Here is a 25,690-nt window from a genome sequence, read left to right on the forward strand (position 1 = left end):
TTATTTCAGTACCACCATATGCATTGCAATAGATTTATTTGGAAAGGAATGGTACGAGTAAACTGTCAATGGGATAATGGTTTTCTGCACCTCTTCTGTCAGCGTGGCCCACTTACTCTTCCTCCAGTGTGACATTGCCCCGAGGGACGGGTGCCACTCCAAGCATTGTGTTATGTTTGTGGCAACAGCGCAGTGGGCACTGGCACTTTTACTCATTACAGTCCCTCCACTGCTGTTTTTCTCCAGCAGTGGTGCTGGAGTTCTTAAAAGTTTCAGGCTGAAAAGGCAGACAGTGGAGTTTCTTGTCTTTCTCCTAGACATGCATGATCTTCTTGAAGATTACAATAAGGTAGTATGTTTGCAGGTGGGAATAGGTAGTTAACTCAAAAAAACAAAACAAAACAAAACAAAAAACACCAACAAAAAACAAAAACCAAACCAAAAAAAAAAAACCATGGGCAAACCTCACATAGGCTAGTACAGAAAGGCTGCAAAACCCAATCACATTTCTGACATAGGTCAGTAGGAAAAAATTACAGCACGGAGTTAGCTTCTGGAGGCGTTTCTCCTTTGTGCTGAATTTCATATACCATATGCCTTTCGTCCAGTTTAAATGTTTTGTTCATCAGCATCGCTTATGCAAAGTAACGAACGAGGCTGTAAAGAATACAAAGAGGAGTAATTATGCCACTGGCCGGTAGCAGTTTGTTAACCAGAAAAAAATTAAATTCTGTGAAGGTAAATGGAGTTGGCTGTGGCTCTACTGTCTCTTGCTTGAAGTATCATAGCTACTGCATTATCGCATGTTTTTGCGCTTCCCTTTGCAGCAGCGATACTTTACTGTGTAGCCAGAATTTTCTATAGGTAAAATAATTTATTTTTCCAGCAGATGAGTGAAAGTGCATCAGGCAACAGTGATGACTGCAATAGTGAGGAGGATGTGAAAAGTAATAAGCGAGTAACGAGCAGGGAAAGTGCCATAAAAGCCAAAAGAAGAAGAGTGTTGGATTCTGACAGTGATCACGATGGCTCTGACGTAGAGTTCAAGCCTGATGTGAAAGAAGTGGCAAGCAGCGAGGAAGCTAGTAGTGGGGTGGATGAAAATGAATCTACTGACACAGAGACGGACGCAGAGAGTGTTGCAGAAAGTCCCATAAAAGTCCCTTCTAAACGAAAGAGAAGAGAGATAAACAAGCCTGCTAAAAGGAGTAGCTTAGAAAATGAATGCTCTGAAATGCCCAAAAGAGCAGCAACGGTTTCTTTAGAAGCCAAGTCTAAGCTGACATCGTTTGCAGCACCTGAAAGTTTTGAATCTCAAGCAAATGCTTGCAGCGGAGGCATCAGTGGCTTCGCAGTATGGGAACATGAAAAGCTTGATTGGCTGCAGGAAGGGAAAAAGAAAGATGCGCACAGGAAACGGCAGGGTGACCCTGATTATGACCCATGTACTCTATATGTACCCGAGGACTATCTCAACAAGTGTACGCCAGGAATGCGGAGGTGGTGGCAGCTGAAGAGTCAAAACTTTGATGCTGTGATTTTCTACAAAGTTGGAAAATTCTATGAGTTGTATCATATGGATGCAGTCACTGGCGTAAATGAGTTGGGCCTGATCTTCATGAAAGGTACTTGGGCCCATTCAGGTTTTCCAGAAACTGCGTTTGGCAGATTCTCTGATGTTCTAGTGCAGAAAGGCTACAAGGTAGCCCGTGTTGAGCAAACAGAAACTCCCGAAATGATGGAAACGCGCTACAAGTCAATGGCCCACCCAACAAAATTTGACAAGGTTGTACGCCGAGAAATATGCAGAATCATCACCAAAGGAACTCAGACTTACAGTGTTCTGGACTGTGATCCCTCTGAGAACCATAACAAATACCTTCTGTGCGTTAAGGAAAAAGAAGACTCCTCTGGACAACGTGTTTATGGGGTCTGCTTTGTTGACACGTCGGTGGGGAAGTTTTACGTAGGCCAGTTCTCAGATGACCGGCACTGTTCGAGGTTTAGGACTTTAGTAGCGCATTACACTCCTGTGCAGGTACTGTATGAGAAGGGGAACCTGTCTGTGGACACACAGAAGATACTGAAGGGCTCACTTGTTTCTTGCATTCAGGAAGGGCTGATCGCTGGTTCCCAGTTCTGGAATGCATCGAAAACACTAAAAGTCCTTCTTGAAGAAGGCTATTTCAAGGAGAAACAGAACCCTGAAAATGGATGTTCTCTGCCCTCTGTAATCAAATCTCTGACTTCAGAGAGCGACTCGCTGGGATTAACTCCTGGTGAAAACAGTGAATTAGCTCTGTCAGCTCTTGGGGGATGTGTCTTCTATCTCAAAAAATGTCTGATTGATCAGGAGCTGTTATCGCTGGCAAACTTTGCGGAGTATGTCCCTGTGGATATTGATACTGCAAAAACTAGGAGTTCAAGTAGTTTCTTTGCCAAAACTGACCAGCGGATGGTGCTGGATGGAGTCACCCTGATGAACTTGGAAGTCCTGCAGAACGGAACCAATGGAACCACAGAAGGTACTTTGTTGGAAAGGATTGATTCTTGTTGTACGCCATTTGGGAAGCGGCTCCTCAAACAGTGGCTCTGCGCTCCGCTTTGTAATCCTAAATCCATCAATGATCGTTTAGATGCTGTTGAGGACCTTCTGGCAGTGCCAGATAAAATGTCCGAAGTTAGTGAGCACCTGAAGAAACTTCCTGACCTTGAAAGGCTGCTCAGCAAAATTCACAGTATTGGATCGCCACTTAAAAGTCAGAACCATCCTGACAGCAGGGCCATCTTTTATGAAGAAATCAAATACAGCAAAAAAAAAATTGCTGACTTTTTGTCTGCACTGGAAGGGTTTAAAGTAATGAATGAAATTGTCGATGTCATAGAAGAAATTGCCAGTGACTTCAAATCTAAAGTCCTTAAGCAGCTAGTCACCCGCAAAGCCAAAAATCCAGGCGGCCGCTTCCCAGACTTGAGTGCAGAGCTTCAGAGATGGGATACTGCTTTTGATCATAACCAGGCTCGAAAGACAGGAGTGATTACTCCAAAGGCGGGTTTTGACCCCGATTATGATAAAGCACTACAGGATATTAAAGCTGTAGAGGAAGATCTTCACAAGTACCTGGATAAGCAACGCAAACTGCTTGGATTCAAATCCATGCTGTACTGGGGGGCAGGCAAAAACCGGTACCAAATGGAAATACCGGAAAGTGCAATATCACGTAATTTGCCTGAGGAATACGAGTTGAAGTCAACCAGGAAGGGATATAAACGTTACTGGACCAAGGAGATCGAGAAGATGCTGGCTGCAATGGTTAATGCTGAAGAGCGCAGAGATGCAGCACTAAAAGACTGTATGAGGCGTTTGTTTTACAACTTCGATAAAAATAGCAAAGACTGGCAGACAGCTGTGGAATGCATCGCTGTGTTAGGTAAGAGGTTTTCTTCATTTTGACATATAGTAAAAATACTCTTGTATCATAAATGATGAAATCTGATCTGGATAAGCACAGAAGGCTTGTTGCCAGCTCTTAAATCTGTAGTTTAAAAACTCTGATTGTGATAACAGCATTGGTAATTAACAGTGATCACCTGTTTCCTTCCTGTCAGTAAACGGCAGAACAGTTGCTGGGTCTCGGTGTTTGCAAGCTCTTTCTTCATTCCCGTTGTGTGATTGTAGGTGTGCAGCTGAGTATTTCTCACACTTCAGCGTAGCCTGGTGGGTCTCTCGCTGCTTCTAGGATTCTCGTGTATGGATTAGTAGCTTCTTATTAAATGAAGGCAGTGAGGCAGATGGAGGTGTAAAACTCTTAACCTGCTAGTCATCTCCTTTCCATCTGAGCAGGCTGCTTTCTCAGCGGCCTTTAAAAATAAAAAAGTGGTCGTTATCACTGCCTTGAAGAAGGTAGTCTAGTAGGAAGACTTCCCCAAATCTTCCTTAAATTTCTGGGGTAGAACGGTCTCCTGTATTCCCTTCTCAGGACCGGCGTACTCTTGTACTGTGAATTTTTCTGCTAGCATGAGGCACTCTGGGATGTCTTTGTTCCAGGGAAAAATGAAAGCACTCTCTGAATGCCACTGGGGCAGAAAAGGGAGGACAGGCAGGCAGCGAGTGTTCTCGGAATGGGTTCTCTGAGTGGGCTGGGAAGCAGTCGCATTAGCTACACCACAGTACCAGGGCAAGTACTGAATTGATTTTCAGTAGAGAGGGAGACAGCTTTCAGGCTCAGCTGTAATATGTGTACATAAAGTCTCAAAAGGGAGGAGGCAGGCAGCGAGTGTTCTCGGAATGGGTTCTCTGAGTGGGCTGGGAAGCAGTCGCATTAGCTACACCACAGTACCAGGGCAAGTACTGAATTGATTTTCAGTAGAGAGGGAGACAGCTTTCAGGCTCAGCTGTAATATGTGTACATAAAGTCTCTAATATCAGGTAACATGGTCTCATTTTGTAGGTAATCAGCTTTTAGAACCATCGAGCTAGGCTAATTGAGGGGGGTTGTGCTGCTGCTTTCTGCCAGGCCAACAGAATTTTAATATTTATGTAAAGTTATTCTGGCAACTTTCAAGCAGTATGATGATTCTTGGCAAAGTAATGCACTGTCACAGAAGATTCCTCTTTATGATTTCCTCGTCACTTATCTTGTTCCAAATTAAAAACCAATGCAAGAAAATAATATTTTATATATGGACATTAAAAAAAAAAGCGCTTTTGAAGTGAAATGATGTGGATTTTAAAGACCTTTAAACTAAAAACTAGAGGGGAGGATTTTTAATCTGACATCAGCAGAAATCCTGAAGGAATGAGGAAAGACATTGTGAATATCCCCACCTTTTACCTGTTCTTCCTGAGCACTTCTTGGGTGTTTTCCTTAACAGGGAAATGGAGTGGAAATGGAAAATTGTGTTTACAAAAATGCTATTCAATAAGTAAATGCATTCCAGTGAATGAATAAAGAACAGTGAAAGCGTGACTTACTGGAATTTCTCTTAATCTTATAGATGTCTTGATGTCCTTTGCTAACTACAGTCAAGATGGTGACGGACCACTGTGCCGACCTGTAATTCTACTGCCTGTGGATAGTGCTCCTCCCTTCCTGGAACTTAAAAATTCACGCCATCCGTGCATTACAAAAACTTTCTTTGGGGATGATTTTATTCCTAATGACATTGTGATAGGAAGCAAAGATGAAGATAGCAGTAGTGAAGCTTCATGTGTGTTAGTAACTGGCCCGAATATGGGTGGCAAATCTACGCTCATGAGACAGGTGATTGACTATCTACGTAAGATCGAATGTTCCAGAGTACCTCTGTGTTTCACATAAAGGAATTGCATGACTTGACTGTTTATAAATGTCAAAGGAGGTCCCAGCAGTGGTCTTCAGGGTGTGCAGCACAGTACAGCAATTACACTGTAAAGACAAAATATAATCTGGTAGAAAATGCCCACGTTTAGGTAGGAGATTTTCTACTTTCGCTTACTTTAGTGAGGAGTAAGTTCTGTTTCTCTTACGAGAGGGGGTTGGGAAAAAGTGATAGAGTACTTTTTATCTTTTTCAAGTGGCCTTATCCAGGACTTGGCATCATCTGGCAAAAGATGCTTCTGCAGGTTGAACAAGATGAAAATAGAGATCAGCGGCAACTGGGAAAGCAACAGGGAGTTTGCTTTATAAACACTGCTTGCTGCGATAACTGGTGTTTTGAGGGCTTTCAGAGTAGTTTAGTCCTACTTGAGATTGTGATGCTGCAGCCTGGAGCTGTTAAAACAGTAGGAAGCTTTATGTCCTCTACCCCTTGTTTTAGGGGAAGGGCAGTTTCATTCCCTCGTTCTTTGTGTGGAACTGAAGCTCCAAGCACACAGTAAAAATTTAAATGTTTTAATGTTTGTTCTGCAGGCTGGTCTCCTGGTTATAATGGCTCAACTGGGATGCTACGTACCCGCTGAAGTCTGCAGGCTTACACCGATCGACAGAGTATTTACGAGACTTGGCGCCTCAGACAGAATTATGTCAGGTGAGTTCCTGAAATCCAGCTGTCCAAAGTGCTTTTGCCACCGAGCGAGTTTCTCTTCTTGCTTTGAGTGGCAAGTTGGAAAGGGATAGTCTGTTGATTTTGCAGGGAGAGCTGGGAAGCTAATTTGTTGTCTCTCATTGTTCAGAGTAGAAACAGGATTGTAGTTACGCTTGGTTTGTTTGATATGTCTGTCCTCCATTATTTTTGACAGACGCATAGGACCACTTTTTAATGAATTTTAATACCAAAAGCCTGCCTTCCAGCTGGGTGCAAGTCTGAGGAATATCTTTTTGGGTATTGTACAGTTGACTGTGTACTACTTACATAGGTATCTTTTTCTAAGTGTTCTGGAATAGGACAGTGATGTTCAGGTAGCTGTTGTAGAGTTGTTTTTGTACCTTCTCGCAAGGACTAGAGGTCCCTTGTGTCAATCGGAATGCCTGCCTTATGTCTGAAATCAGATTTCTTCAGACGATGAAGAGCGAGGCAGGCTTCCTTCTTGGAAGCAGTAGTTGACAATTCTTGGCGTATTTTGTTTCTTCCATGGAGAGGAAGACAGAAGTGGAGGGTGACACAACAACTGCAATGGGAAAGCCTGCCTGTTGGTGGTAGGCAAAGCGTCACGGGGCTAGAAAAACCAAATATTTTTTTGTGGTAATAAGAGCAGTTATCACAACTCATTGAAGGAGGGCGCAGATTTTCTGTGATCTTTGTGCTGAAAAATGTGGGTCAGTGAATATGAAAGGAGTTAAGCCTACCGAACTTGTTGCACATAAGGAATTTGGAAATGAATCATTCTGAGTTCTTAATTAAAAAAAAATATTTACACTTCCCCAAATCAAGGCTTTTCTTTGCAGCTAGAGGATTTTATTAAGGCTTTCTTTGCCCAGCTATTTTCCATTTTGTTTAATTTCAGTACAAGAAGAAATCTTAAGAACGGAAGAGTACTTAAGTGCTTATGCTAGAAATAAAACCTGCCCTTTCTAGGCCACCTCTTCTCTTGCAGAAAAATGTAGCATTTTCGACTTTTTTTCTATCAACTGAGAGCTATTCTTTTCTCTTCCAAATATGTGCACAAATGTTTTAACACTTCACATCATGAGGCTGAACGCCGCACAGCAGAACTAGCTTTGAAATCTGTTCTTGACGCATTAGTTTCCACACTGTGCAGAAATGAAAGCACAGCAAAAGTTGTTCCATGGCACTCATTTTGTAAGGGATGTCAACAGGACTTTCATGAAGTAACTTTTAAGTAATATCATTTTAAAATTGCCTATGTAATTTTAGGGGTTTATTTTCTAGAGTGAATAAATGGTTATTCCTAACACTGTTAAAAACATTAAATCCTGAAAATTTCTTTAAATAAATGCAGAAAATCGGGATTGCTGGACGCTGCTTAATAATTCATGATGAAGAACTTACTTGGAGCACAGCAGTGCTCGTGCAGCACGAGTACAGGAAGTCAGTACTTGCCTGCTCTGGAATAACATGAATTGCTGCTGCATGTGATTATTTGGAATGCACCCTACAAAGAACTAGTAAATCTGGACTTTTATATATGTGGATTTATCATGCGCAAGGGTCTGAATAATTGTGTATGTACTTCTGCTTGTAATCTCCTAAAAAACAATTTCAGGTCTAAATTTCAGGCCTCGTATTGTCTGGGTTGCTGGAACTCCTGTAAGACGTTCAGTCCTCAGCAGCAGCATATTTCTCTTGTCATACTTCACTCGAGTAGAGTACGTATAAGTGCAGCCTTAATTATCTGAATAATTCATTACCTTATGACATCAACAGCCAAACCAATAAGTCTAGTCTCTTAGTCTTTTTTAAGATTTTCTGCTTGCTTTTTCACACTGAAAAGCCACACACTGTAGGCCTGCCTCATGCATTTAAGAGCAAGAAGGGGCAAAAGATTCTCCCCATCTTGTATCCTTTGTGCCCCTTTTTGTCCAGCTGGTACATCTGACCCATGCTATTAAAAGTAGACAGAAAAGGTGGCCTAAAACTTACCTACTCAATTGTATGATGAGTACTTGTGCCCGTGCCTGTACTCTTAAGGAACCAAAACCTGCTTTTTCTGGCAAATGGAGACCCACCAGTTTCATGCTGGACAAAGCGCTTGATGTTTTTGTTCATCTTCACTTTGCTGTCAAGTTTCATTTTAGCTTGACCAAGCCTCTAGTGCAGATTAAATGGGGGCTTAGTTGTGGTTTTCAGATCTTTGACTACTTAGTGGCTTTTTTTTTTTGTCATTTCTTTTAAAGGCGAAAGTACCTTCTTCGTTGAATTGAGTGAGACTTCCAGCATTCTCCAGCATGCAACAGAGCATTCCCTTGTGCTCGTGGATGAACTGGGTAATTAGTCTATTTTGTAATAGATGGAAATTAAGATTAAAGACTAGCTGTGAGGTGGTTGGGCTGTCTAAATGGCAACCAAGTACACAGGGGCAGTTTTATCATAATGCTCCTAATGTTTTAACTGGTCAGTATCTATGTAATTTTCTCTAAAACATGCATTTCTGAGGTGCCCTGGGAACTAATACAACACCTCTCACCCCCCAGTTGTTATTAGCCTACTTCTAGTTGAGGTTTTCCCGCTTTCCTTTGCATAATTGCTTGCAGCAAGTCTCAAGAGAGCAGAAATGTCGTCTTCTGCCGTGCAGAAGAGAGTGATTGTTATAGGGCAAATACTCAGGTCACTTCACCCTGATGCTGGTGGCCTTCACTGCTCACCACTGTTTGATTGTGGTGAGCAATCACTGTTTGTCAATCATCCACACAGCAAAGAGGGAGAAAAAGAAACAGATGAATTGATACATGGCAAACAACGCATTGCCTTTTGTCCTTGCTTTTCCATTTCTCCAGGCAGAGGCACAGCTACTTTTGACGGAACAGCTATAGCGAGTGCAGTTGTGAAAGAACTTGCGGAGAAAATCAAGTGTCGGACCCTGTTCTCCACCCACTACCACTCGCTGGTAGAGGACTATTCGCACAATGTGGCTGTGCGGCTTGGTCACATGGTACGTGCAAGTGTAACGCACGAGTTGCGAGCACTGAAGTAAAGGATTTTTTCCTTGTGGCTGGCAGATCTCGTGCTGTGCGTGCTTTTCTGCACTCTTCTGCCCAGGGTCAGAGGTGTCCTGAGAAAAGGATGTGACGTTTCATGCAGTTATTAGTCTGTAAGTATTACATGCACTGACTTGTAACGTACTTTTTCTAGGCATGTATGGTTGAAAATGAGAGTGAGGATCCAAGCCAGGAAACAATTACATTCCTGTATAAGTTCATTGAAGGAGCATGTCCAAAGAGCTACGGCTTCAATGCAGCAAGACTTGCTAACATTCCAGAGGAAGTTATTCAGAAGGGGCACAGAAAAGCCCAAGAGTTTGAAAAAATGACCATTTCACTGAGAATATTTAGGTAAGGCCGTGGTTTTCCGTTTCCAAGTTGCGCATTGCTTAGTAGGCATCCATTTTAAGATTTGGGCAGTGGCTTTTGCTCATAGTCTCACAGTAGAGGGGGAAGTTAAAACTATTTTTGTGAATATCAGATGTACTTCACAAGCAGTGAGGGAGGGAAGTACTAAAGCCTGACTACAAGATGGCAGATATGATGAGTAATGCAGTATTTTAAGCCTTGGGTCACTGTGCTAGTCTCTAGGGCTAAGAGCTTAATTTGCATAGAGGTGCTGGGCTGGCTGTGAGCTGAGCCAAACTGCAGGAATGCGTGAATAAGCCCAGTGCTGATGGCTGCTGCGCAGTGCTTGGGGGGGGGGCGGCACCGGGGGACACTGCAGTCGTACTAGAAACCCCGTGGCTGCCTCCGTGTTAGGCAGCGATGGCTGCTGGCAGCCTTTACACCAGACACGAAATGGCATCTGTGTCTTCTAAAGCTGTGCAAGTGACAGGAAGCTTGGGCTCTGCCCCTCCGTGTCTGTGTCCAGTAAAGCTGACTTTGTTATTCTCCTTAGGTATCTGTGCCTGGTGGTGGATGGTGCAACACGCGATGCACATGCTGTTCAGAAACTTACTGCTATGATCAATCATCTTTAAGAACACAAGTGTTTGTCAAAAAGGTGGTATCAGACAACGTTATGATCTAATAAACTTTATTTTTTAAAAATGACCATTTTTCCATTGTCTTTCCTAGGAAATTAAACCCTTTAATTCTTACCTACCCTCTACATAATGGTTATTGAGTACTCCACAATATATTAAGTCTAGATGTTATGGTACATGCATACACTTTCAGGCTGTTGATTACCCACTGTCACCAATACACATAAATGGAAAAAAAGCTATGAAACTGTATAGGGCTGTATATATACTTGTCTCAGCTTCATTAGAGCAGGAAATTGCTGTGATTTCCAGCAGGTTATGTAAGTAATGTCCAGACTGTTCAAAAAAAACTATGAACAGAGTAAAGTACAAGACTGTTTTGAGGAGACTTTCTACCGTGTACTTTAAAACATAGTAAAATTTCATTCACAAAACTTAGTTACATGGGTACTTTGTTTTATAGTGCATTATAGTCTAGGAAGTCTCATTAAAACACTCGCTTTTTTTGTTAGGGTGGTTTGAGTACAGACTATTGCTGGGGCAGGGAAGGAGATTATTCTAACTTCAGAGGACACCAGAAAAATTGCTGGATATAATTTAAGATTAGTGTTTTCTCTTTCATAGAAAGAACGTACATACTGGGACATGAGTACAGTTACAGCAAGTCTAGGTGTGCTAACAAAACAGGACACATTCAAGTACAATAAGATTTTTTTTGCTTGAAATTAGAAACAAACTACATGAGATTAAAGCATTAAAATCATATTTCTCAATCTGAATAAATGTTAAAAAATCAAAAGAAATGCAGAAGTGCTAGCTCACATTTTTTACCATGTTACAAAAGCAATTGGTACCCATGTCCATAAAGGCAGCAACAAAGAATGCTGCTTGTCTACAGAATAGTACTACTGCAAATTGGACTGCGTTTCAATGCTACTTGTAAAAACACCAGCTTTCAGAAGTTGGTATCTGTACAAAATTGCAGCTTATTTTTCTTCACTTCTGTCCCTTCAAAGTCTTTGTTTACACAGTAATGCTAAAACGCCCAGTTCTGTTATCCTGAGTCAACATATTGCCACTTTCTTTTTTGGTAGGTTGAGCTCCATAGTGTCAACACCTCACACATCCGCTTTAATACAGTCTCTTTCTGCAGAAATGGGCAAGTATAACTTCCTCCAAAAAAAAAGTTTTAACAGTTACGATATTAGAATGGCAGGACTTTCTTTCTGAAAGGAATTCAGTTGTGCTGCAATGTATTAGATTCTATAGGTGGAGCAGAGTCATATAGTGTATCTGTATCGTGTGTAGGCTCTCCAGCAAGCGTACAGGGATTAGACAGTGTTCCAGCACCACAGTCACAGAAAAACCTAGGAAGAAAGAGAGCTCTTCAGTTTCTACTTTACTTGTGTTGTCAAAATTGCTCAACATACTCGTTCGAAACATACCTATCATGTCTAATGAATTCTACGTCATGTCCTTGATGGCACTTCTTGATGCAGTTCACACATATGGCATTACGGTCTGTGGTGTTACAGGTGTGACATCTGAAGTAAAACACATCACGTCAGGCATGAATCAAAAAATGATGAGCTGAGAAAAGTGCTCGGGGGGGGGGGGGGGGGGGGAGAGGAAAAAAGCACTAAAGAAAGGATGTGCACAGGGCTGTAAAACTTGGGAATTTTATGTGAACCTGGATTTCATGGCATACTTTTGGTTCCTTGTTTCAAAAAAGCAGTTCTGTATAATCCCTTAGGCTCAGGTTCACAGTAACAATACATTCTCCTCAAGCCCACAGTGAATTCAAGACAATAGGAACTTGTTTAATCCTCTTCTATTGCAGTTGAGGAAGAGCACACATTTGGGTGTTAACAGACACATGGCAACTGTTTTAGGGGTCCTGCTAGAAGAGAAATTGTTTTTATTTGAAAACCTTACTGTAGGTGATGGAAAAGAACCCGTTACCTGTAGAAGTCATGCATCGGATAGCTGGTGTAACTTGATATCTTATATAAACACTGGCCTCTACTGACAGCTTTTTCTATGGCATCTTGATTGTTCATTATTTTGTTATCTGTTGGGGAAAAAAAAAAAAGCCAAGAACTAATCACACCTGGATCAATGACTTTTTTTCTTGAGGTGTTAAAGCAGAGCATTCGGAACAGTTAGTTCTATGCCTGCACTTTAGTTTTGGCATTTAAGCATATCAAGTCCTCAATGCCAGATTACAAGGCAGATGCCCAGCCAGTGCAGCGCACTCCTCAGACCAGAAAGACTGTTCCTCTTTGCGTGCATTGCATAAAACACCTGATAAGCCTTCATTTAAATACTCCTTGTGAACTAAATAAACGGTTAGAGAAACAAGCCTTCCTACCAGGCTTAAGTTTTCTGTTGAGAAGTCTGAAACCCAAATGTTTGAAAGCCTCTTGTCTACCATAAGGACTTTTACACATCCCTTAGAAAGCAGAAAAGCATGGCTCTTCCCCCAGGGGAGTTTAAGAATAAAGCACTTTCCAACAAAACAGAGGTGGGAATTAGGTCTGACCACCTCCAGCATTTAAAAGACGTGTCCGAGGCATAGCGAATTTGATAATCCCCTCTGTTATTCAGCTACTAGATCTTCTGTCAAGTCCCAAAGTGCACCTAAGCTGTGAAGCAGAGAGCCAGAGCTTGAGTTTTACGTGGTGTAAAGAACATACAGGAAAAGGCATAACAAGTATAGCCAAGCAGGTAAAAATTCTGCAAACTGAACTTTTTTTTTTCTAGAATAACCTCCTGGAGCTGCCTGGCATTCAAACCATCACTCCAATCTCCTCCAAGAGGAACCTGTCACATGCACGCTTCCCCACTATACATAGGAATTTTATGTATGTAAACTGTTCCTACTTTCTGAAAAAAGTGATTTGGGATTGTGACTATTCATGCTTTTAGATCCTAGAAGCCAAGTGAGGCATGTTTATTTACCGGACGCTTGTTTTCAGGTATGTGACAAAAGACTTTCCATTATACTAACTTAGAATTGGAATTTGAGATGTGCCAAAGACCAGTAGCCAGTTCGGAAACAATTTTGAGACAGGAGAGCTAATAACAGAGTTTTAATATGGTAGGAAAACCTTAAGTTACCTCTGAAGTGTCTGGCTGTCTAAAAATCTAAGGTAGCTTAGCTTGGTTTATTACCTTCAGCTGAAACTCTTAGTTACAACTCAGCTTAAGGTGGTGCCAAATCTGAGCTAAAAATGGAAGAAATGGTACGACAAACCCAAAACCCAGCACCAAATAAAAAAAATGCAAAGTGAACAAACAACCAACGAGGGCTCAGGCTCACCTTTCATCGTGACGTTGACACCAGATGCTAGAAATAAACCTCCAAAGCGGTTGTTGAAAATCTGATTGCCTTCTAATGTTGCCGTTGCGTGATTTGTTATTTCAATACCTTTATCAGGTCAGGGGAACAAAGAAGAGAAAAGAAAGTGGGAAAGTTAAATCCTTACTGATTGTGCATTTGTACCTCTCTCATGATCTATAGTTTGTTCATTTTTTTTAAACCATCATAAACTCAGGGGGAAAAAAGGAAAATGACATAGCTAGAAATTGCACTGTAATTTGCAATAAAACTGAGGTTCAAATACTTCTGTAGAATCCTTTCCAAGAGCTATGGCTGGCATGCATGGTTTCTGGTAGTAACAATACAGTACTAGTTTATCTGATAATAAAACGGTACTATGATCATGTATTTTCAAGAGGGATATGATTTTTGGGTGCTTAAACCTGTCATCTTCACATATATTTGAAAGTTCTTGTGCACATACCTTACCCTTTTTAAAATATCTTTTAAAAAAAGTTCTCAAGATGGGCACCTAAAATTCACTTCTTTAAATCTTAGCTTTTATCAGTAACCCATGTCTTCCAAGTCATTTGTCCAGGGCTGCTCTTGACAGCAACCTATCCTTCCCCCCCACCACACTGAAACAACACCTTTAGAGGCTCTTCTCAGAAAACTCGCTTCTTCTGAAAGAAAGATGGGAGAAAACTCAAGAATGCAATTTTAGTTGAAATGGAATGGAACAAGACGTATGGAACTGCGATCATTAAACAGTAAATTGCACAGAAATCACTATTAAACATCCTTCATCTCTTTTGGAGTAAGAAACGCTCATTTTAATCATTTTTCAAGTTTGTGGAGTGAGAACGTTGAACTTGAGATGCAATTCAAATCTCTTTAAAATGTATATTTGCTCTGTTTCCTAGGTTTTAAAGCAGTGATAAAACATTCAAACCAGCATCCAGCAGATCAACTATAAGTATGTCCTAGACAGCTTTATCAATTACTTCTGAAGTAAAATAATGAAAAGGTATTTCACAGAAAAATGAGAAGGCAGAATATGTGTTGTTTCTCAACATGCTAGTAATTCCAGAGACTGCTGTTAAGATATTCTGGCTACAATTCTGAATTCTCAAATGATTTCTAGAATACACTGAAGGATATCCCAATCTCTGTTAAAATGGCTAAATACTGTGGGTAAAGAAACTCAGAGTTAGCTTTGTGAAGAGCTTACTCTAAGCTCTAACACTTCAAAATTGGATTTAAACAACACAAACCTGCAGCAAATCCATCAAATATTCGATTTTTCCTTAGCACAGGGTGGCTATTGGTGCTGATAAGAACACCGGCTTGAGCATTCCTGAAGATATCGTTCTCTTCCAGAAGACCTATGACAGACCAACAAACATGACATTTGAGCTTGTTAGCATTTCCTTACCTGTAACCATTCTGTGAAATATTTGCAAAAGATCTCATGTATCATCATCCTACTAATTCCTTTCATTTGGGGAATACCCACCAATAGCACTGAAGTTAGTGATACAAGTTTAAAGTAATTCTCAGTGTGTAATCATGTAAGTGCATTTTTTCAGTATACAGAATAAAATTTGGGATCGTATGCACCATTACAGAAAACTTTTATTTTTGAGGAAACACTAAGTCTTTTCACTTTCCAAATTTTTCTTCAGTTTTTCTAACATCTTTCTGTTCTTGTCTTCTAAAACAAGCAGCCTGCCAAAGCAAAGCTTAACTTGCATTTTTGTTATTGCAGGACAGGATTACCGATTACTTTAAAATGCTTAACTTAAAAATAAAGCTCATTTACAGCAAGTGATTATCTACAAAATATCAGAAGCTGATTATCAGGACACACAACAGTCAGGGGCTTTCAGAGGAGGACCACTTCTAAATTTACAAGTATACAAGAGACTCCTTAAAGATCTGTCTTTTTTTTTTTTTCCCCTAAATCTTTGACACTGGCAGAACCTGAACTGTTCAGATGCGTGATTTTGGCTACATGACTTGAATTCAATACTGTCGTTCAGTCAAATGGCAAAGCTTACAAAAGCAGATGGGATAAAAGGACTGTCCTAAGCAGCAATCTAACAGCCTTCTTGGATGAGATTAATTACCTCTCTGCCTCCCACAGATTTCAGTGTTACTGATGTAATTAAGGCTAAAAAGCATCAGTGTATGTTCGTTATAACAGTTTTATTACTTCAGAAGACAGGTTTCTAAAGAGCACTTTAAAAAGGACTTTAAAAAGCACTGCTTAATCTGAAATTAAACTCTTATCCAGAATATTCAGTATATGCCAGTAAGGGAAAAAACTACCTCTTCCCCCATTAAATATACAGATGCCTCCATCTCTTCCATCGTGGATTTTATTTCTTCTTAGTGTAGGATTACTGTCTGTTTTAATCCATACACCAGCCATTGGATTATCAAAGATTTCATTGTCTTCTATAAATCCAAGCCCTAAAATTGAAGGAAGGGTGGGGGGAAAAAAAAAAAAAAAATCAAAAAGGATAATAAATGGGAAGAGATAATATTGCAGAACATAAACAGTTCTGGATAAATGTGAAAACAAACCTACCAGAATTATAGACAAGAATACCACCATTCTGACCACCCCAGATCTTGTTGCGTCTGATTTTGGGGTTGCTTCCAGTTCTAGAGAGAAACGTAAGCAAAGAAGTAATTTAAAACAGTTTACTATCTCCTAAGGCCAAACGTTTAACACACCTCTACAGAAGTGCCCCATAGATCTCGCTGCTTAAAAATCTTACTAAAATATGGTTATTTCCAAACATGCTAACATATTTAGTCAATATCCAGGCTGTATTAGTAATACTTTTCTTGTAAGTTGAAGAAGAAGATATGCAGACATACTGGATTTCAAAAAAAAGGGTTTTTTAGAAACAAAACGACAAGAACAGTTAAAAAGACACAAAAGAGCACAAAACAAGCTACGTCTGTTTTGACATAAAATCAGAATACATTTTACCTTATCTGAACCCCTGAGTACATGTGATTATAGATGTCATTGTCTTCTAACACGCCATGTCCATTGTCATAAAAATAAACTCCAACCTAACACATCGAGAATGAAATTATTAGTTCCAAAGTAATGAAGTATAAAAACACAGAAGAACTTTCTTCTCCATGGCCCCCTTGTAACCACAGAGCAAAACTCACCTGTTTCCCACTGTGTATTCTGTTTCTCCTCAAGACTGGAGTGCTCCCTGTTGTCACCCAGACTCCAGCCAAAGTATTGCTGTAAACTTCATTTTCCTCAATAACACCTTGTCCTTTTTCATGCTAAATACAAGACAATTTAAGAGTTGAGAAAACCTGCTAACTGCCAATACTGTTTTTCTGGCTGTACCCGTCCCTCCCCAACATGGCTTCTTTACTGTAGCAAAGTAATTCTTTTTGATTTGGGTACATATTTTCACTTTTTTTTTTTTTAAGTAACAGTACATCATGATTTTGAATGTTTGCCATGAAACGAAGAACACTCTGCATGTAAATCATTATATTTCAAGGCTCTGCAGTAGTATTTGCAAATCCCTGGTAGCTGTTGGTAGAAGAGGTATCTCCCCAGTGTCATGTGATGAGATAAAAGCTGTGGCACCTGGCACTTAAACCTACACCCAGCCCTGTCCACCAGACTGACTAAAAATTGGCATGTCTCTTAAGTTAACTATCTTTACCACGTGTCTGTGCTTAAAAGTAAAGCAACAGTATTCTTGGTCAGGGTAAGCTGTTCTGGTCAGATTTACAGAATGAAGAGATGAAGCTGCACACTTGCAGCATTAGCTGAACCTTAGGTAACTTTTGGCAGAAAGATACACAAATATTTCTCAAAATCTGATATTGCTTAAGGGAACCTGACAGCTCTTTCAGTTCAATTAGCAGAGCCCTTGCACACGCTGGGAACTGCGCTTTATTCCTCACTTTTACAATACACGACCGTACAGCAATTGCAATGTATATCATCCTGAAGGCAAAAAAAAAAATATTTTCTGAGGTTAGCGGTAAACACATTACGTTCCAAAAAAGCTGAACAGATTTCTTTTTTTTTTTTTTAAACAATGACAAACTACTGTGAAAACTAAGCCTTTAAAACGCTTTTAACCAAGAAATGGGTGAAGTTCTGTCATCTATCCCATTTTAAATTTTTTACTCTGTAATAGAAATAATTTAGTGACATTCATAAGAGCCTTCATCTTTTAAATATCAGCACCAGCTTCAGTCTATTACAATTAACCTAGTTTATAACGTAAGAAATTCAGTCATTGTAAGTACAATGAAATATTTTACATAGAATACCCTTTTCCAACATTTATATGAACAGAATGCAAGTTTTTACTCCTGTTTGTAGGTAATACTTACTACGTAAATTCCACCATGTTGACCATCATGAATCTTGTTGTGTCGAACTATGGGACAGCTGTTTGTTCGAATCTGTATTCCTGCTAATGCATTACCTGTTAACAAAAGTGTTATTTAATACAACTTACATACTCATTTTTCTCAGAATTCAAGATGCAATAAGCAAATTAGCTTACCATAAATGTCATTTCCTTCAATAAGGCCTCTTCCATCACCAAAGATATAAACACCACCTTGATTCCCATTAAAAATTGCATTGCCCCTAAGAAACAAAAGTATCCACATTATGAAATGATTATAATACACTGTACAATGCTATACACGTATATAGTGTCTAGGACTGTAGAATATTCAGATTTAAAAAAGAGAATTTATGTTCTGTCGCTTTGAGAAATACATATTTCTAAGTATACATGCAAATTAAAAATGCAGTTCAACCAAACACAGACAGCAATTTAACTTTTACATATACAGGACTATTTACAGTTCATTATAAATAAATGAAATAAAACTGCACTTTTCCCATCCCCATCAAATCTCTTCTTCTAAGGAGTAAAATATCGATGAGGAAAACAATACCTTATTGTTGGGTCACTGTTTGAGGTAATCCAAACACCTGCAAAGTTGTTTGCATAGATTTTGTTCTCTATGAATTGTCCTCTTCCTTTTTCATGAACATAGATTCCTCCAGTCTGGCCGTGATGGATTTCACACCGAACTACCGTAGGATTGGCATATGCTTTCACTTCAAAACCTGCTATCCTGTTTCTATGTATGTTGCAGCTTTCAAAATAACCCTTAAGACACAAAACATGCAGTTTCCTGTAAAAGTCCTTTTTAAAATTAAGGCTATTCCCTCCCTCCCCTCTAAATACAATCCTCATTTAAAAGGAAACAGAACCAAAATTGACAATATGTAAGTACTTACATAGCTAATTAAAATAATATATACAAACCCATAATAAAAACGGCCCCTGCCACTATATAATTTCCTGCCCCCCCCCCGTTTCAAAGACACTGTGTTTGCATTACTATTTATTACTGCCCATGGAATATGGAATAACCCAACAGTTTCAAAGACACTGTGTTTGCATTACTATTTATTACTGCCCATGGAATACCAAGAAAAAATGCCAACTCTGGATATAGCACCTCAAAGAGGACTGAATATCAGTCTTCCTTAGCAGCTCCTAAGGATGAGACTCCTTTCAAAGGCCATAAAGCCCACAGGTCCAATATAAAGATATGGAGAAGACTACCTACTTATTTTCAGACCCAGAACCATACGTATTTGGTAAGAGTATGATTTATTTAGGAAGCATCATCCTAAATTTCTTTGAAATAACTGGTCAGAATAAATACATATGGATGTGGGAGATGAGTAATTTTTACAGGGCTGGAATGGTCTGAGCAGCCAACCGGTAAACTTTTTTCCCCCCTCCCCTTTTTGAAAGGGTGTACACTTCCATTTAGACACTGCAATAGTAGTAATAGGCCTACAACAAAACTGTATTTAAACAAATGCTTTATAAACAGCATAGCTATGGGGTGGGCGGGGGAAGACATTCCACAAAGCCATCCCAGGCATGCTCCTTCTGCTATGCCAATAAGCACTCGTGTAGCAGCACAATGAACTGGTCCATCTGAAAATTCATCTGGTAAAATCATTGTTTTCTGCCCAATGATTTCCCCGATTCTAGTTCATTCCAGGGCTATGCACTGCACTGCACTGTGTCAGTCCATTCAGAGCATTTTTCTGACATGGTTTTAGAACATTTTGATACTAAAATTCAACCTATTCTTTGAGCTGAACTTTAATGGTATTATATGCCCATTTTGCCCAACTAAAAGAACAGAAACTAAACAACTGAAAGAGAGGAAGCATCTCTTATTGGAGACGGTAGACAATCACCAAGTGATGTTTTTTAATTTCTGGATGGCTTGGATGCAAGCTCTTGAAAGCTCTAACCCAGACTATCTCCAGTGGGCAGCTGCGGAAGGCAAGAGTAAAGACAGAGCACATGACATTCAGAGCAGTACTCTGCAGTTCTGGTTGTATGTCAGCAGCACTGTCCCCTACATCTAAGAACACATGGTTGAAAGATAATATGAACCGGTCTTAGTTCTTTCTTTTCTCCTAGATATCTGTCTCTGTGCTCTGCAAAGCCATCTATAGTGTAAACAATCTATATGATTCCAGCTATAGTTTTAGCAGTATCGGTCCTCATCGTGCAAAAGATTACCTGTTTAATGAACTGATAACATGTACATAGGTAAAACATCTGACCCAAAAGGAAAGGGGCCCAACTTTCACTGATCGTTGTCACCCTCGTAGGCACCTTGTCCAAACGCTGTTTCTCCTGTAGCCACTGAAGTTCATTACTTAGTCTCACTAATCCTGAGACTTGTTTTACTTGCAAACTACAAAGAAGCACAAATCCCCCTACTGCTCAGTGTAACTGGATTCCACTGTTTGTACTCGCATGACCTACTACCATGAGCACCTCAATCCTGGAGTTTCTACTACCCACCACATGGAAATTATGCAAGTTACTGCCAACCTAGGTAGAAAGCACTCTGTTTCACTCTTGTATTACTTATGTGCTGTGAACTGCTAAGGGACTTCATCAAACATATTTTGACTACAAAAAAGCAGAAATACATACAGTTCAACGAGGAAATCAGACAGCATGCACTTCTCCCTACTTTGAGGATTGCAGCCAGGAAAGCACTGCATTGATTAAACATTCCCCCAAAAAGTACTATCAGTGTGCACAGCTTGGCTCCCCAGGCCCCTCTGGGTGACAAATAAAAAAGTCAAATGGAAAAAGCCTACTTTCTGTAAATATTCAGAATAAATTTTTTTCAAGGACTTAGGATTAGATTTCTTAGGAGTGAGTCAAGATGTTTTCAGAGTTCTCAAGAAAGCTACAGACTAACAGACAGGGGAATCTAAAGGTGATCTCCTCAGAAATACACCTTCATGCCAACTGGCAGTCTTCGGGACTTCTTATCCCAAAAGGAACCACTTTCTTTCCCTCGCTGTCACTTAAAATGAAGCCCTCGGAGAAACTCAAGAAAGATGGCATTGTTGTGCCTTTGATCTATATCCTCTTTAAGATGTCTTCCCTTTTTTTTTTTTTTTTTTTTTTTTAAGTGATGAACTTCTGGATCCCAAGAAATCACACATGGGTTCAGACAACATCTTCTTCTTGCAAAGTTAACAAATATTTTGTTAACAAGGAAATAGTGTTTCTAAGTATGGAGTTAAATGATCTATTATCCATAGAGGCCACTAATACCGTTTGCAAACCCAAAGCTTACTGCCAGCTCCAGGTATAACCAGTAACACTATTAGAAACAACCTGTTCCTTTCTTACCACTTCTGCCTAACAGCATGCATGGGCTGCCCAACCTGCAGCTCTTAAGCTCCATCCAGCTGTCGGGCAGCTCAAGCCCAGATCCTTCATGAAGACTCTGCCAGGCGGCTATTAAGGTCAGGAAGGTCAATACTCCTCCTCTGCATAGAGGCATTGCAAGCATTATATTGCCTCCAGCTCCTTCTAAGAATGCTTTTCAAGCGTGCTGGGTATTTTACCTGTGGTTTGCGATGGTTTCTCATTATAATTCATCAACTAGCAGTAGAAGAACCTGGAGGATGCAGCACCTGGCAGTGCCAGGATTGCTTAGTAAGAAAAAGAGCCCCTGTGATTAATAAGGAAGAAGGAATAAGGGATGCATGCGGAAAAAAATATTACAATCGTACACAAAAATGCCAAGTGTAAGGAGACTCAAAATACCTTAGCAGTAGCTTTCTGCTTGAAAAATCCTAGATATTAAAAAGTAGCTCTGTACACCAAATTTATTTAAACTACCAGGCAAAGCATTAGCTGTGGGCACAAGATGACAGATACAGTGACAGAAAGTGTGGGCAAGAACACACCGCTGCAGCCTGTTAAGACCTGAGCAGAGAAAGTAATCACAGACAAACACCGCAGTAATGGTAATGTTGATGTTTCCACACACTACTTAGTGTACAGAAAAAGTTGGTGTGATGACAAAGAAAGGTTCCTGCGCAGCTGGACAAGCTCAGAAGACTTTTTACATCAAGATGACTCAGTAATTGAACTTGGATTTTTTTTTTTTTTTTGCCTTCTGCATTTTATCTAGTTAACAAATACTGCTTTGAAATGCATTAGGGTTAAAACTTGTAACTGATGGGATTTTATTCACTGCTTTTCTTCTCAGAGGAATTTTTCCCCCATGCACTTCCTTCTAAAAGGGCTTTTTTTTCTTTCTCTGTCTCAAAGATCACAACATTACAGAAAGGCAGAGATATTTCATGTTATTGTCTGAACAATACAGGTATTTAAAATAAATTAAAAAAAAGGAGATAATTCTGCAAGCTTTAACACTTCCTAAATATTTATTGACACCTGTATTCCCAACAGGCTAAGAAAAAAACCCAGGAGACCAAGATAGAAAGAAATGAACTGCTAAAGAGTGTCTGACTCTGTATCAACTTAATTCAATAGCAATAATAAGTGTGACTGACAGCACAAAAAATATGTTTATAAAAATTTGCCTCCCAAAGCCTGGAATGGTCTTTATTTTAAAGTTGGTGGATTTTATAAAAATCCAAATGCAGCATAAAGAAAACTACATTCAAGATGCAAAACAAACCCTTTATTTTAGTGCATAGGAAAAATTTGCTATTGCAGCAAAAGGCCAACTGAGTTTTTATCTAGTCTGTATAGAAACTGGCGTAAGCTTCATTTATGTTTTTTGGACTTTATATACACGCTTCTTTAAAATTATCTGCTTTGTAGTATTTAAAAGACTGAGCTGCCAACTAGTCACCATCACCCAACTTAGACACATGCTACTATACTTTTCTTTCATCAAAAAGAAAAAAAAACAAGCAATAGTGCTACGTTTCTCATTTGGGAGCAACGAAAATGAAGACACTTATGCCTAGATCTCAGCTTTAAACTATAAAGTTATGCTTATTCTTACAGTAAATCGGAACTTCTCCGTTGTTTGCATACAACTACTAAATACAGTTTATGACAAACGTCTGGCAGCTCATCTCAAGCAACTGGCAAGAGAGGTCAGCATAAGGCACTGAGGGCTGCCAATGCCACGCTGCATTTTTAATGCCTGCTTGTTAAACATTTGGCACAAATACTAAGGCAAACGTCAGAATATTGCCAGTTTAGAAATAAGAGGTTAAGTTTCTACAAGTATCAAAACACAAAGAACAGTCTGAGAGCATGAAACTGAAAAACAAAGCACTCTTGAACCTTTCAGAGCCAGCACTCCAGCACAGAAACCCACGGGAAAAGAATGTGTAGGGTAGGAATTCAGCACTGGAATGTACTAACTCCACAGTCACAAGTAATGAAAAAAAGAAAAATACACACCCAAAAATAACAGAAGGGAAGCGAGAGAAGTAAACATAGAAAATCCATTAATTTGTTTAGGTATGTAGGATTTGTATCTGAAAAATACCATGTCACTTGAAGTGTATGAAATGACATCACTGGCAATATTTACATCAACTCTATCACTAGCATGACACAGAACAGAAGAGACTGCCAAAAGCAGGCTTTGAGATGGAAGGGGGGGGGCGGGGGAGGAATCTTTCAAAGGAGCTTATGACTAAGAAAGATTTCAATAATATTTGCAGCTGAGATAAATATTATTCACATGTTCTCTTTAATGTGCTAGTGTTTCCTTTAACAAAAAAGAAAAATTTATTTCTATTCCATTTCACTTGTGATATCACACTGATCCCAGCATTGGAACAGGCACTCCACCGGTAAGAAAATGGATCAAATACACTTTTATTTAAAATGAATCAAGTGAATTCAGTCTGGCTTTTTAATTTTTTTTAATATTTCAATACTCATATTTAATATTTATACTTCAGTACTTAAACAAGAAGCAGTTCCTAGCCAGACTTTCCAATTAACCCTCAAGCCTACATACAGACATCTCCCCTCCAGGAATTACTGAAGCACTCTCCTTTACCAGCTTTTCTATAGCTGACATCACTTTATTACATGTTTCCAAGCCTGTTTAAGTCTTGGAGGGATGTATGGATATACATATCCACTGAAGCAGATTAGGAGCGCTTATACAATATGTTAATACAGCTTAAACAAGGCAGTGGCAGTGTCCAAACAATGAGATAATATAAAACAAAGACATAATATCTTAAGTTTGCCACTACTCTTTGCAAAATGGCCAAACAACTACCTCTCTAGAGAATATAAAATGATGTAAAGAAATCTATCAGAAGACTGCTAGAAGGGCATTCTTCTGGGCTGGTATAATCTTGCCCAACAGAGAACAAATATGCTCCTTAGGATCTAACTAAGAGAGTGGAGAAGAGGCACCTAACAGAGCCAAATCCAACCACGTTTGACCTTCCACTGGCAAGATTTTATGCCAGCAGCAAAAATAACAGCACTCCGTGACCTGTTTACCGTCCACTGAGACCAGGAAACTGCAAATCAAACAGCTACAACTAGTACTGCATTGCTTCTTTACCCCTACCTCCCCAGCAACTTGGGTGGAAAGGAGAAAGGCTTCACTAGTTTCTATCCACAGTGGATTTTCTGTTAATACTATTTCCAAACTGCCAATGCTCATCAAGAACCCGACCAGATTTGGGTTAGAAGGGAAAGAAGATATCCTAACAAAGGAAAAAAAAGATCCACAATTTAGTGAGCCTAAGAACACCCAGTCAGGGATCAAAATATCGATCTTCAAAATCCAGCTGCTTCTCTTCTTCCTCTTACCCGTGATAAAGCTACATTTTTTTTTCCTCCCTGAAAGCTTGCTACGTTATGTATTAGCTATAATTGCATTAATCATTCATCAAAATTAGGGAAATTTATCTCCCCAAAGAAATGTCTTATTACAAGAGATTATTATTTTATTCAACAAGCATCTGAGACCTAGCCAACAGTCCCCCAACACATAACACACAGTGTAGAAAATCCTCATGTAGAAGTTCAGTAGGAAAGCTAAAGCAATTTAGTACCTGAATTAATAAACATTTTATTTAAGAATAAGATTACTTTAAAATGGTGGACTATAGTTTCCTTGGAGCAAGCATGGAATGAGTCTAAGTTAAAAATAAATGTCTACTGTAGTTAGATCTCTGAATATACTAAATTGGGGGTGGTGATGGTGGTGACAGCAAGATGAAATACATGAGGGATATAGAAGAAACAGTGGATCCAAAGGTCAGAAGATAAAGAAAGCAAATTGAAATGAGAAAACAGATGTTCAGTCTACACCCAAGCTATGTCTGCAAAAGTGTGACTTGGGACTCATCTTTCTCAGCTAGTCAAAGACATTAGTGTCTAATGCTTGCATTTTCACAAGCATTATTTATCTTTCCCAGGGACTAAATAAGATCTACCAGCAAAACTACTACTTATATGATAGAAGACATTTACTTAAGAAGAACATCCGTGGATATAACATACCAGGTCTAATTATTATCTTCTTGCCAAAGAACAGGCCTAACATATATTTAGCCATAGCTAGGCAAGAAGTGTGTCAGTTAGTAAGGCTAGGAACAAAATGCATGGAGGGAAATCCATGGAGGTATCCATGTCCTGCAGTGTCCAATGCCTACAGCAAGATAATCAAATTCTGTGGTATCCTTGTGAAGGCAAGAGGGAATCTGAAATCATGTTGATTTTGAACATTACACTTGATCTGACAGTGAGCAGTATTAACTTCAGCATCCCTTACTTAGTTTGACATTTAGTTCACCATACTCTGATCACATTTTGGTTTTAAGTGTGTAATTTTCATAGAATCATAGAATAGTTTGGGTTGGAAGGGACCTCTAAAGGTCATCTAGTCCAACCCCCCTGCAATGA

The 25,690-nt window shown here is 39.6% G+C and overlaps 2 protein-coding genes across 3 annotated transcripts in view; one reads left to right on the top strand and one right to left on the bottom strand.

The window, feature by feature from the left end:
• The first annotated feature begins 1,143 nt into the window (after positions 1-1,143).
• Positions 1,144-10,136, top strand: MSH6 (mutS homolog 6). Its single transcript, XM_009272690.2, has 7 exons — positions 1,144-3,431; positions 4,999-5,264; positions 5,892-6,009; positions 8,277-8,366; positions 8,877-9,031; positions 9,232-9,431; positions 9,982-10,136. Exons 1-7 carry the CDS (start codon positions 1,235-1,237, stop codon positions 10,061-10,063), a joined length of 3,108 nt encoding a protein of 1,035 aa, XP_009270965.2. The 5' UTR covers positions 1,144-1,234; the 3' UTR covers positions 10,064-10,136.
• The window catches only part of FBXO11 (F-box protein 11), a 40,521-nt gene continuing 24,933 nt past the window's right edge, over positions 10,103-25,690 (bottom strand). For both annotated transcript variants that reach the window (XM_009272689.2, XM_009272688.1), the window contains exons 11-22: positions 18,366-18,583; positions 17,963-18,048; positions 17,787-17,881; positions 16,587-16,709; positions 16,396-16,481; positions 15,985-16,061; positions 15,723-15,866; positions 14,666-14,776; positions 13,392-13,499; positions 12,032-12,140; positions 11,515-11,613; positions 10,103-11,436 (exon numbers count right to left, since the gene is read on the bottom strand). In XM_009272689.2, coding sequence (XP_009270964.1) covers positions 11,307-11,436; positions 11,515-11,613; positions 12,032-12,140; positions 13,392-13,499; positions 14,666-14,776; positions 15,723-15,866; positions 15,985-16,061; positions 16,396-16,481; positions 16,587-16,709; positions 17,787-17,881; positions 17,963-18,048; positions 18,366-18,583 — 1,386 coding nt within the window. In that variant the 3' untranslated portion in view covers positions 10,103-11,306. The remainder of the gene's footprint in view (positions 11,437-11,514; positions 11,614-12,031; positions 12,141-13,391; positions 13,500-14,665; positions 14,777-15,722; positions 15,867-15,984; positions 16,062-16,395; positions 16,482-16,586; positions 16,710-17,786; positions 17,882-17,962; positions 18,049-18,365; positions 18,584-25,690) is intronic.

This window comes from Aptenodytes forsteri, unplaced genomic scaffold (assembly GCF_000699145.1).
Source record: "Aptenodytes forsteri isolate BGI_AS27 unplaced genomic scaffold, ASM69914v1 Scaffold190, whole genome shotgun sequence".
In the NCBI taxonomy this organism is placed as follows: Eukaryota; Metazoa; Chordata; class Aves; order Sphenisciformes; family Spheniscidae; genus Aptenodytes; species Aptenodytes forsteri.